The sequence below is a fragment of the Salvelinus fontinalis genome, chromosome 22, assembly GCF_029448725.1.
Source record: "Salvelinus fontinalis isolate EN_2023a chromosome 22, ASM2944872v1, whole genome shotgun sequence".
NCBI classification, from domain to species: domain Eukaryota; kingdom Metazoa; phylum Chordata; class Actinopteri; order Salmoniformes; family Salmonidae; genus Salvelinus; species Salvelinus fontinalis.
The window spans coordinates 7439194-7452604 of NC_074686.1; the positions used below are offsets into that span (position 1 = coordinate 7439194).

General features: G+C 41.5%; 1 protein-coding gene across 3 annotated transcripts; it reads left to right on the forward strand.

Annotated features, from left to right (window-relative positions):
- Positions 1 to 63: 63 nt before the first annotated feature.
- LOC129819654 (sialin-like) lies at positions 64 to 10928 on the forward strand. 3 transcript variants are annotated; one of them, XM_055876101.1, is made up of 12 exons: positions 64 to 278; positions 3682 to 3795; positions 4224 to 4444; positions 4770 to 4990; positions 5215 to 5448; positions 5670 to 5844; positions 6289 to 6407; positions 6524 to 6685; positions 7880 to 8012; positions 8386 to 8533; positions 8741 to 8831; positions 9182 to 10928. In XM_055876101.1, exons 3-12 carry the CDS (start codon positions 4342 to 4344, stop codon positions 9347 to 9349), a joined length of 1554 nt encoding a protein of 517 aa, XP_055732076.1. In that variant the 5' UTR covers positions 64 to 278; positions 3682 to 3795; positions 4224 to 4341; the 3' UTR covers positions 9350 to 10928. The 3 variants fall into 3 exon arrangements, with proteins under 3 accessions (XP_055732076.1, XP_055732075.1, XP_055732077.1); XM_055876100.1 differs by having other exon boundaries at positions 4268 to 4444; XM_055876102.1 differs by lacking the exon at positions 64 to 278 and adding an exon at positions 3447 to 3580 and having other exon boundaries at positions 4268 to 4444.
- The last annotated feature ends 2483 nt before the right edge of the window (positions 10929 to 13411 follow it).

Genomic DNA, 13411 nt, shown 5'->3' on the forward strand with positions numbered 1-13411 from the left:
TTTATCTTGTGTTGTAGAAATCAGTGTAAATTCATCAATACGTCACCGAATAAAAAAATATTATTGATCATGTGACTACCGCTTTCCCTGAATCGCAAACATTGTACACAACACTTTTAACACTGTTTTTACTTTGTCTGTGCCAAGTGGAAAGGCTACAAGCAGTAAGGACGCCACAGGCGCTATATGGCAAAACGGGGAGCTCTTTACACATTTATTAAATACGACAGGTGCAACGCAAACCAGAGGGCTTTGGTTGAAGAGTCCATTCGTTCTGGGTAGGTTTGCTCTATGGCTCAAATTCAACTAAAATGCAATAGCAGCTGTACCATTTTGAATCTACTTATGAGACCTATCTAGCTATCTATTCTCGTTGTGTACCAATGTGCCAACTGTTTCAAGTGAATTTTTTTGATTCACATGCATTACTGACTGCTTATAAGCCTCCAGTGTTGTAATAACCTTTTTTAATGTTTTAAAATGTTTTTATTTAACCTTTTTTTTATCTAGGCAAGTTAGTTAATTAAGAACAAATTCTTATATACAATGACGGCCTACCAAAAGGCAAAAGGCCTCCTGCGAGGACGGGAGCTGGGATTATAAGTACAAATAAATTAAATTAAAATATATGACAAAACACACATCAAAACATGAGAGACAGTAGAACACTACATAAAGAGAGCCCTAACACAACAACATAGCATGAGAGAAACACATAACACAGCATAGTCAGAAGCCATAGAAGTCAAAGAAATTCCTATCTTCCTGTAGGTCTGTCATGTAAAAGAAAACAAGTTGTCATGTAATGAGGCTATTGTAATGTGAGCATAATTCATTGCATTGTTTGTTGTCCTTATAGACAGTGAGGGCGGGTAATACCCATTACTTATGTCGAACAGGTTGTATTTAAAATCCCCTTTCCCAAATCTAATGTCAGATAAGGGAGAAGTTATGATTGAAAGAAGAAGCAGAGAGTTAATAAAACTACACACAGTTTTTATACCAACTTTGGGAGAAGTGAACTTTACAGAAAACACACAATCACATACCAAATGCACATGTGTTTTTGACTCTGTCCGTTTGTAATGGGAATTTCCAGGTGAACAAAAAGGAGAGCAGTCGTTGATCACATCAATCAAAATAATGTTGGTTTAATTACAAGGTGCAACTAGCACAGAAGCAGAGAAAATGTCTAACGGGCCTCTTGGAGACAGGCCCTTTATATTCAGACAGTGCCAAATGTTCTCTTAACATCAGCACGAGAGGCTTGTGCGAAGTCAACACAAAAGACAGTGACTTTGCCTGCTGCTACAGAATCACACAGTGCATAAGGTAATCAATACAATAAGAATCAGTGTCCTCGGTCCATTTGCAATCTGTAGCTCTGGCGTCAATCACTATCAAACGATATGAGAAGAATCCATAACATTCAGTAAAAAATCTAGTGACTATCAACTCAGACACAAATATGTCACAAATAGAACACTGGAAATTATGTATATTACAGAATAGCAAAAACATAAAAATATGCTAAGCATAGTGTTAATCACTCTAAACTGAATAAGAACTCGGGCTCCTGAGTGGCGCAGCAGTCTAAGGCACTGCATCTCAGTGCTAGAGGCATCACTACAGACCCTGGTTCAGTTTTAGGCTGTATCACAACCGGCCGTGATTGGGAGTCCCATAGGGCGGCGCACAATTGGCCCAGCGTCATCCGGGTTAGGGTTTGGCCGGGGTAGGTCGTCATTGTAAATAAGAATTTGTTCTTAAAACTTCTTATGGCTGCAATCCCGGTAACGGGATCGATATGACAACAGCCAGTGAAAGTGCAGGGCGCCAAATTCAAACAACAGAAATCTCATAATTAAAATTCCTCAAACATACATATGTCTTATACCATTTTAAAGGTAATCTTGTTGTTAATCCCACCAAAGTGTCCGATTTCAAATAGGCTTTTCAGCGAAAGCACCACAAACTGTTATGTTAGGTCACTACCAACTCAAAGAAAAATTCAGCCATTTTTTCAGCCAAAGAGAGGAGTCACAAAAAGCACAAATAGAGATAAAATGAATCACTAACCTTTGATGATCTTCATCAGATGACACTCATAGGACTTCATATTACACAATACATATATGTCTTGTTCGATTAAGTTCATATTTATATCCAAAAACCTCCGTTTACATTGGCGCCATGTTCAGAAATGCCTCCAAAATATCCGGAGAAATTGCAGAGAGCCACGTCAAATAACAGAAATACTCATCATAAACTTTGATGAAAGATACATGTTTTACATAGAATTAAAGATACACTTGTTCTTAATGCAACCGCTGTGTCAGATTTCAAAAAGCTTTACGGCAAAACACAATATTCAATCATCTGAAAACAGCGTTCAGCCACAAAAGCAAGCCATACAGTTACCCGCCCAAATTGTGCAGTCAACAAAACTCATAAAAAGCATTATAAATCTTCACTTACCTTTGCTGATCTTCGTCGGAATGCACTCCCAGGACTCCCACTTCCACAAGAAATGTTCGTTTTTTTCGGGTAATGTCCATCATTTATGTCCAAATAGCTATTTTTGTTGCGTGTTTGGTATACAAATCCAACGTCAGGGAAGCGCGTTCACTAAAACCTGACGAAATGTCCAAAAGTTCCGTAACAGTCCGTAGAAACATGTCAAACGATGTATTGAATCAATCTTTAGAATGTTTTTAACATAAATCTTGAATAACGTTCCAACCGGAGAATTACATTGACTTCAGATGAGCGATGGAACGGAGCTCCCTCTCATGTGAACGCGCATGGTCAAAGAATGGTCACCTCATGGCAGACCTGACTAATTCTCCTCTCATCCGGCCCCCCTTCACAGTAGAGTCATCAGACAAAGTTCTACAAACTGTTGACATCTAGTGGAAGCCGTAGGAAGTGAAAACTCATCCATATCTCGCTGTGATTTCAATGGGAGCTTGGTTGAAAATCTACCAGCCTCAGAATTTCCACTTCCTGTTTGGATTTTTTCTCAGGTTTTTGCCTGCCATATGAGTTCTGTTATACTCACAGACATAATTTAAACCGTTTTAGAAACTTCAGAGTGTTTTCTATCCAATACTAATAATAATATGCATATATTAGCAACTATGACTGAGGAGCAGGCCGTTTACTCTTTGCACCTCTGTGCACCTTTCATCCAAGCTACTCAATACTGCCCCTGCAGCCATAAGAAGTTAACTGACTTGCCTAGTTAAATAAAGGTTGAATAAAAATAAAATAAATAAACTTTATTAACCTTAAATGGCCACTACACCATGTCAAAAGGCACTACATTATGTAATTCTATTCCACCCCCCTCATCAGCTGACTTGCGTAACACACTCTCTGTTCCTCCAATGGTAACCTTTGAGTGTGAACGTTTTATTAGTCAGCAGATACACTAGGTTCACATCTGCTTTTAATCAGTCTGCACAAGTCACAGTCAGAGTGAAGGAGAGGCCAAGACTACTGGTTTATTTCATTTAGTGGACAGACCTGTATTCTGAGATCAGATTTATTGCGTACTACTGGTCCAGCTCTAAAAGAGGTAGCTATGAAAAATCATTGAAATCATGCTTCTGTGACTGACTTTACATAGACCATAATTCACAGACTGGTATTTGTTTTCCATCTTGTTTTTTTCTTCAGAATCAACATGTATAAGCCACACCACCAGCCAGCCTAAAACTATTTGGAGCATCATCTGAAGAAGAATAATTCAGATGATTAGCTAATAATTAGCTGGTTGAGAAGCTGAATCAGGTTAGTTACAACTGGGGTTGGAGTGAAAACCTACAGGAGGGTAGCAGGAACAGGGTTGGAGAACTCTGAACATTCCTCAATATAAAGAGCTAAGTCTACTGTTATAATGCATGTCTACAGTATATTTGATTTCTTTGACTTAGTCAGGTGTATTGTAATGGTTGCACAATCTCCCATGGATTTATTTGAACACCATAAGGACCATTGACCTGTCTAGTCATGGTCATTCTCATATCCTGTGTGTGTGTGTGTGTGTGTGTGTGTGTGTGTGTGTGTGTGTGTGTGTGTGTGTGTGTGTGTGTGTGTGTGTGTGTGTGTGTGTGTGTGTGTGTGTGTGTGTGTGTGTGTGTGTGTGTGTGTGTGTGTGTGTGTGTGTGTGTGTGTGTGTGTGTGTGTGTGTGTGTGTGTGCATGAGACTGAATGTCTAGCCTTTTTTCCTCTTGCTCTCTGTCTGTTCTGCATATTTTCTTAGGACACTATGGTTAGGTGACCTCAGATCACACTCACTTCATTCCATCTCTGGCTGTCACCTGACTGGTGGTTGCCATGGCTTTACAAAATGGATACTCCATCAACTCCACCCCACTGGACGAGAGTCGAGACACATCACTCCTACTTAAAAAAGAAGTGGTGGATCTTGATGATTCAGGTGTCTACTTTTTTGGGTTGCTCTTTTGCATAGTCAGCACTCAGCAGCATGGATGTGCTAGAGGGGGATTTATTATGTAATGATAACTTTTTATGATAGTTGAAGGAAGTCATATCAAGTGAAAATTTTACCAACCTGGAAGTTTGGATATGTCCCTATGCTTTAGCTTAGTGCTAGTGAAATAGGTCATTTAAGTGTCAAATACTCCTCGTTTGCTAGTGTAGATGTTCTACCAGCGCTGTTTAAATAGTCATCTTTAAAGTCTAAGTGTTTTCAGATAGACTGTGAGGTGTGATTGTGCACTTGTTGTCATCATGTCTAACAGTACCTCCACAATGTTGCTCTGCACGCTGCAATCTGGCCATCATGATGTTCTTCGGATTCTCCGTTGTCTACGGTCTCCGTGTCAATCTAAGTGTTGCCATGGTCGCCATGGTCAATGGAACCAATAGCCAACCATCTCTCAACAGCTCAGTTGGCCATGAGTGCCCAGTGTCCTCCCATGGGAACAACAACGGCAGCCAAACCCCAGACCAACCAGATGGGGTAAGTACCAGCTTTTCCTAAGTATCCACAACTAGACCCATAGTATACTGTACATGCATATTAAAGCTCATATATTACAGTACATCAATATGCTTCACACAAACATGATGCATGCGTACTGGACATACTGCACATGCAAAGTATGCACAGTAGATAGATACAAGACACTCACAAACTAATACGTAACACTAATGCTCATTTACCTCTCTCTCTCTCTATCTCAGATACCTCAGTACTCGTGGGATTCTCCAACTCAGGGCCTGCTGCTGGGGGCGTTCTTCTTTGGCTACCTGTTGACTCAGATCCCTGGGGGTTACCTGGCAGGGCACTTTGGGGGGAGTATCTTCTTGGGGGGAGGGGTGCTTGGCACCGCAGCCCTCACCCTCCTCACCCCCCTGGCAGCCCAGCTAGGACCCTACTGGCTGTTTGGCTTACGGGCACTGGAAGGATTTGGGGAGGTAAGAGGCTTCATGTGTGCAGAGTAGGGGTCAATCTCATTCTGTTATCAGCATTGAACTGGATTAGCTTAGCATTCGATTGTAAAAACAATCATATTTATGGTATACATACAGTATAGCCAATTTGGCCATGTGGTCATTATTTTCTGTAAAACTCCAAAGTATATTGTTCATTTCAGTGACAAATCAGTGTGTAATGCTCTGTGTTTGTGTGTCGTCAGGGGGTGACATTCCCGGCCATGATGGCCATGTGGGCTCGCTGGGCTCCCCCTCTAGAGAGGTCTCGTCTTATGACCCTGTCGGGGTCAGGGGCAAACTTTGGGGCTTTTGTAGCCCTGCCCCTCACCGGCTTCATCTGTCACAGTCTGGGCTGGCCCGCTGTCTTCTACATATGTGGTGAGAGTTGGATAGCAATTACACCCCCCAAACATATGCACTGAGTGTTCAAAACATTAAGGACACCTTCGTAATATTGAGTTGCACGCCCCCCCAACCATATACATTCCCCCTACACACACCATTATCTGCATTTCTCACCATTATCTGCATTTCTCACCATTATCTGCATTTCTCACCATTATCTGCATTTCCAGCTCTTATTTTATTCTCCTGCTTATACAGAAACTGGGCCTAAAACCCCAGAGAGCATGCAATGCAGATGTAGATGCTCGGTGGCTAGGAAACACTCCCTAGAAATACAAGAACCTAGTTCAGCACAAATACTATTCCTACACAACCTCTTGCTTAGTAAAGATGTCAACATAACAAGTCTTTTCTCTCATTCCCTCCCTCTGTCTCTCTCTTTCTCGCTTTCTCTGTCCCTCTTTCTCTCGTCACCAGGGGGTGCTGGTTGCATTTGGACAGTGTTCTGGTTCATTCTGGTGTCTGACCAGCCTGGCACTCATCCACGAATCAGCACAAGAGAAAAACATTACATCATCAACTCCATAGGAAAAGATGTAACAACAATATATCTGTGGTATCCTTTATGACCCTCTATCATACATTTGTAAATCACTTCACAGTCAATCCCCTTTCTCTCTCTCTTTCTCTCTCTCTATGCCTCTTAACCCAGGGTGGTGCCCATGGCTGGTCAGTGCCTTTGTTACCCATGGTGCTCTCTGTTCCCCTGTGGGCCATCATAGTGTCTCAGATGTGTGCCAACTGGGGTTACTACACTCTGCTCACCTCACTACCCACCTACATGGACACGGTGCTTCACTTTGACCTCCGACAGGTGAGACCCAAAGAAATTGTACAGTAAGTCATACATCATAGATATGGACATATGATTTCTATGGATGACGCCAGAAGAGGGGAGAGACAGAGTGAGATGCTCAATTCCAGAGTGCTGTGAAGACCAGATAGCTATAAGAATATGGTAATAGCTCTACCGGGTGGCAAACTACCTGCCCTCCAGGACACCTTCAGCACCCGATGTCACAGGAAGGCCAAAAAGATCATCAAGGACAACAACCATCCGAGCCACTGCCTGTTCACCCCGCTATCATCCAAAAGGCGAGGTCAGTACAGGTGCATCAAAGCTGGGGCCGAGAGACTGAAAAACAGCTTCTATCTCAAGGCCATCAGACTGTTAAACGGCCATCACTTGGCTGCTTCCACCCGGTTACGTAACCCTGCATGTTAGAGGCTGCTGCCCTATATACAGAGACTTGAAATCGCTGGCCACTTTAATAATGGAACACTAGTCACTGTAATAATGTTTACATATTTTGCTTTACTCATCTCATATGTATATACTGTATTCTATTCTACTGTATTTTAGTGTATGCCACTCCGACATTGCTCATCCTCATATTTATATATTCCTTAATTCAATTATTTTACTTTTAGGTTTGTGTGATTTGTGTGTATTGTTGTGAATTGTTAGATATTACTGCACTGATGGATCTAGAAACACAAGCATATCGCTACACCCGCAATAACATCTGCTTAACATGTGTAAGTGACCGATCAAATTTGATTTGATTTTGATATAAAGGAAAGGGGGATACCTAGTCAGTTGTACAACTGAACGCCTTCAACTGAAATGTGTCTTCCGCATTCAACCCAACCCCTCTGAATCAGAGAGGTGCGGTTGGCTGCCATAATCGACATCCAGGCTCCATAGGTAGAGTTTTGTCATATTTCTTAGACAAGTGTATACATACTTTAGGTGGTAGGACTAGAGAATGACTAAGATTTAGTGTCGTATCAGTATATCACACTGTACAGGGATAGTACAGGAGTCTCTGGACTTGAATCATAAAGTGTTGTTATCAAGATCTATACTGTGCTGCTGTAGCAATGTTTTAATAAAACATTGGTGAAAGTGACGCCATCTTATCGGGATATTTTATTCCTACAATGTAGTTGCAATTCTTTTTGTTGTTGGTTAATATTGTCTATTTCTTTCTGTTTCTCTATGTAGAATGCTTTTCTCTCAGCTCTGCCCTATCTGGGTGGCTGGGCCTTCTCAGTGATATCAGGTGTAGTAGCAGACAGCCTCCTGGAGAAGGAGCTGTTGAGTATCACAGCGGTCCGCAAGATCTTCACTATCACAGGCAAAGAGGGGACTTTTATATTTTAAAGGAATTGGTCTTGGTTGCTTATGGAATGGGCTTTACCAGATGTTTGATTGATTGGCTGTTAAAACGTACAAAAGTTTGCAACAATTTTTTCGGGATTCTTTGGTACTATTTAATGCTGTTTATATTTTAGTCTGTAGAAATGTGTTTTTTAACAAAATATGAACTTATAGAGTATTACATTTTACATGTGTGTATGTGTGTGTGTGTGTGTGGTGTGTGTGTGTGTGTGTTGTTGTTAATTGAATGAATGGCCACACTTATGTGTCTATTATCAATAGAAAGTAAGTGCAGTGTTTGTACATTCAACATGTGTATTGATGTATATTGTTGATTCCTCCTCCCCCAGGTCTGCTGCTGCCTGCAGCCTTCCTGGTTGCTGTGGGCTACTCCGGCTGCAGTGGGGTGTTGGCTGTGACCTTCCTCACCCTCTCTACAACTGTAGGAGGCACCAGTGCAGCCGGGGTCTTCATCAACCAGATAGACATTGCTCCACGGTGGGTGTTTATCTATTTGAGATGTCGTCACTTCACTTGTTTCTCTTCACTTCTCTCCTTACTCACCAGTCTTTTCTGGCATGTTTTGTACCTTCACTGAACTCTCTTGCACTCATTCTATCACACTCTCAGCCACTTACTCAGTGCTTTTTCACTGCTTTTGGATGTATTTGAACCTCTTTGTCTCACTCTTCCTCTCATATTCAGGTATGCGGGGGTGCTTTTAGGAATCACCAACACTTTCGGGACTATCCCAGGTGTTGTCGCGCCGATCGTCACAGGTTACCTCACCAAAGATGTACGCTTTAGCTTTTCCTTCATCATCAAATTGATTCATTCTGTACTGCTTTTCAAAATAATTAAATAGATTTAATATAGCTACTTAAATACTTGTTGCTGTAAAAAGTATTCGACCGTGGCTGCGTCTACACAGGCAGTCCAATACTGATCTTTTTTTCACTCGTTGGTCTTTTGACCAATCAGCTCTGAAAAAGATCTGATGTGATTGGTCAAAAGACCAATTAGTGGAAGAAAGATCCGAATTGGGCTGCTTGACACGAGGACAATGCAATGGCTCATTTCTAAAAGTTACTGCACCCTTGAAGACTGTTATACATACGACTGTGACTTATGTCTCCCCTCCAACAGCACTCCTTGGCGGGATGGAGGAATGTGTTCTGTCTATCGGCCGGGATCAGCGCCGGAGGAGCGCTTGTCTTCACCTTGTTTGGCAGCGGGAAGGTCCAGAAATGGGCCCTGGCAGAGGAGGATCAGGAGCAGGCAGAAACAGAGAGAGACGGGTTAATCCCTACATGACAGACAGACATGACCTAAAGGGAATAGGACCTGTAAGAAATAAGCTGACCTCAGGTTAACTTGACTCCCCATCAGGTGGTTTTAAAAAGGATGGACCAGTGCATTTTAATAGTCTCTTAGTACACTGTGTTGGGAATGGGACCCTATATATAATACAATATTCATGATAGAATTAGGGACTTTTTAAAATGGCCTCTTTATATACCAAATGCCTTTCTTTAGTATTGTTTACAACAATCTGTTTCTGACCACGTTTGGTATTTATACTGAACAAAAAAATATAAATGCAACAAGTAAAGTGTTGCTCCTATGTTTCATGAGCTGAAATATTTCTCAGATTTTCTGCACAAAATTTGCCAAAATAATCTATCCACCTGACAGGTGTGGCATATCATGAATCTGATTAAACGGCATGATCATTACACTGGTGCACCTTGTGCTGGGGACAAAAGACCACTCTAAAATGTGATTTTTTTTCACACAACGCCACAGATAATTGGCATGCTGACTACAGGAATGTCCACCAGAGCTGTTGTCAGAGAATTTAATGTTAATTTCTCTACCATAAGCTATCTCCAACGTCGTTTTAGAGAACAGCCTCACAACCGCAGACCACGTGTAACCATGCCAGCCCAGGACCTCGACATCTGGTTTCTTCCCCTGCTGGATCGTCTGAGACCAGCCACCCGGACAGCTGATGAAACTGAGGAGTATTTCTGACAGTAATACAATTATTTTGTGTGGAAAAAATAATTCTGATTGGCTGGGCCTGGCTCCCAAGTTTGTGGGCCTATGCCCTCCCAGGCCCACCGATGGCTGTGCCCCTGCCCAGTCATGTGAAATCCATAGATTAGAGCCTAATGAATTCATTTCAATTGACTGATTTCCATATATGAACTATAATGTATTTTTCTTCAGTGTATATATATATACAGGATGAGTCATTATGCCTTTTATACTTAAATCAAAGAGCTTTACATTTAATAACAGGCTACCCCTAGTGGTATAAGGAAATACACAGGCAACTTCTAATAAACTAGATTACTCTTTAATTGATCACTTTTAAGTGCTCTTATACTTTTATCTGCCACATTTTATAAAAAAAATACCTGTGCTCTTCCCAGGATTCATTGCCTATGATTAGCCATTGTCTAGTCTGTTGGCTATATAATAATTACTGCCCCAAACCATTTGTTCTTTGAACATGTTTTAATTGAATGACAGACAGATGTACTTACAGAACTTGAACAATTGAAATGAACAAAACCATCAAACAAAACTTTTTTTTTAGCACCACTTATTTTACCGCCACTTATTTGACCTCCAATGTGCCCTTAAAGACAATGCTGCACAAAAAAAGGTGGTTACCAAAAATGTTTAATTTGAGGAAATGTACATTCATGTAAGAATGTTTTGTTGGTCAATGTAAATTCATGCAAGAACATTTTGTAAGTGTTATGTAAAAACAAATCAATGTGAATGTTCATAACAGAAAAAAATCTGTGAAATCAAAATGTCATGCTATTTCCAGTAGCTTTAACTTTCCATTAAATAATATACCAAATGTTCACATAATACATTTTTGGGTTGTCATGTGTTGTCATTTTAATACTTTTGAATAATTATATTAGTGGCAATTTTATCCTAATTGCATTATAAATTTTTTATTCGCATTTATATTGCGTCAAAGTAAGACTTTTATTTGGACCTTTTCAAGCTCCATAACCTGGTTCCATTTTAACTTCCAACCCGGATGTTGTTAGTTGTTAGCGTGAACGTGAGTGTGAAACGAGTGCTTCTTACATTTTCAGAATGCAAGGCAACAACATTTTTGTACGTCGTTTTTTGGGGGGAGGCAATTTTCGGAATACTCCCAACTACTAAAAAGGCATCACATTTTAAGCATGGTTGGAGATATAGCTAGCTAATAAAGAGCTACGTTAAGAAATATCATGTAGTACTGCATTTTATTATTTTGTACAACGCGTGCAAAACAAGACAGGGGGAGGCAATTTTCGGAATACTCCAACTACTAAAAAGGCATCACCTTAACCCTGAGTAGAACCATTTTAAGAATGGCTAAACGAAAACGCGCCGCTGAGGCTTATGAAATGCCCCCCAATACTGAAGACGATTCAGATTCCAGCAGTGAATCTGAGCCTGACAGTGATGTATTTTGGACTAAACCTCTTGAATGTTCCACTGGTAGTGAGGACAGTGAGATAGAAGCGCCACCAACCGAGAAACCCCGGCTGAAGAACCCAGTCACTTCAACAGGAAAACCGGTTCCTCCAACAGAGAATGGGGATCATGAGACTGGCAAAGATGGCACCGTTTGGCGAGGGTTAAATCCCATTGGAGAGGCAGTGGGCCAGAAAGCAACGCAACATGTTTTCATGGTCGCTCCAGGGCCAACAGAGTGCGCAAAAAGCGACATAGACAGCAGCCCACTCAGCGCCTTTCATTGCCTGTTTGACATCAACATGTTGCTCCACATCAAAGAATGTACAGTTGAAGAAGCACGCAGATGCACTGATGACAGTTTTTGCGATATGTCTTTGGATGAGCTTCAAGCCTGCATTGCATTGCGCTCCTTTACGTTTGTGTGGCGTTCGGTGGCAATTGCGCGAAGATGGAGAGCTTTTGGAATGACCAATGGGGGGGGGGATCTTTTTTGGACAAACAATGCCAAGGAACAAATTTAGAGACATGCGATATTTATGTTTAGACCAAAAATAAATAAAGAGTAAAAGTGTAAAAAATGACAAATGTTCCCCCGTGTCACACGTTTTGAACAGTTTTGTCAAAAATAGCATCACCTGCTACAACCCAGGGCCGAATATTGCTGTTGATTCGCACTTGTTTCCCACAAAAGCACAGTGCGTTTTCTCGCACTTCATGGGAAACAAGCTCGACCGTTCTGGAATCAAGTTCTGGCTGGCAGTGACTCCAAATACATCGTGAATGGTTTCCCGGACTTGGGGAAAGAAGATGACTTCTGGACAGCGCCAGTGTGACAGCAGTGTGGTGCTGAAGCTGATGGAACCTTATCTTGACAAAGGAAGGAATGTGACCACTTCACTTCAGTTGAACTGGCAAATGCGTTGCTGCATGAGAGAACGACCCTGGTTCTGAAACACAATGACGCGACGCTGACTGTGTACATGTGTAAGCCAATGAAGACCATCAGTATTCTCAGCACCCTGCACCTGTCTGTTGGCACTAGGACCGGCAGAAAGAAACCCCCAGAATCTATGACTTTCTACAACTCCACTAAAGTCGGGGTGAATGTGTTGGATAGGAATGCGCGCATGTACAGTGTGAAGGGTGGCTCCCAGCGGTGGCCAATGGCCGTATTCTACAACGTCCTGGACTTGGCAGCCATCAATGCCTATGTGCTTTACAAAGAGTGCATGTGGGACACTATGCGATTATACCCGGAGAGAGTTTATCCTGAACCTAGGATCAGCGCTTCGGGAAAACTGTGATGCTAAAGGAGCTATAAAGTCAGATCCCGATCCCCGCACGGCCAACGAGTTAGTGAAAAGAAAGAGTTGTCAAGGGGCTAGTACTAAATGTAGGAGCATAACTCTTGAGGTATGTTCAGAATGCAGGATATATGTTTGTGGAAAGTGCGCCAAGACGGTAAAGAAAATAATACTGTCACAAATGCTTGTCGCAGGACACTTTACAAAACCCCCAAATTTGCGGCATATGTAAAAGCGCGCGCCCACGAACTGTGAAGACATATGTTAATGCATTGGCTGCATTTTCATCGACATACAAAACAAGTAGCCTACTACCTACCTCAACATGACTTCAGCATATACTTTTGGCAACGCGTCATGAATATAAAAATACAGTATAGGCTACAGTGTTTGATGGAAGAAGTTATGTGTTCATGGTTTACATTCAATTTACAACCAAGTACTGACTGTAATTTGTAACAAAAACGAGTTAACAAAATGTATTTGATTCCATTAAGGTTAAGCATTTAAAATAAAAGGTGTTGTAGATTACTTTTGACTAATATTCATGTTTTAATCTTTCCCCCAAAAAGGA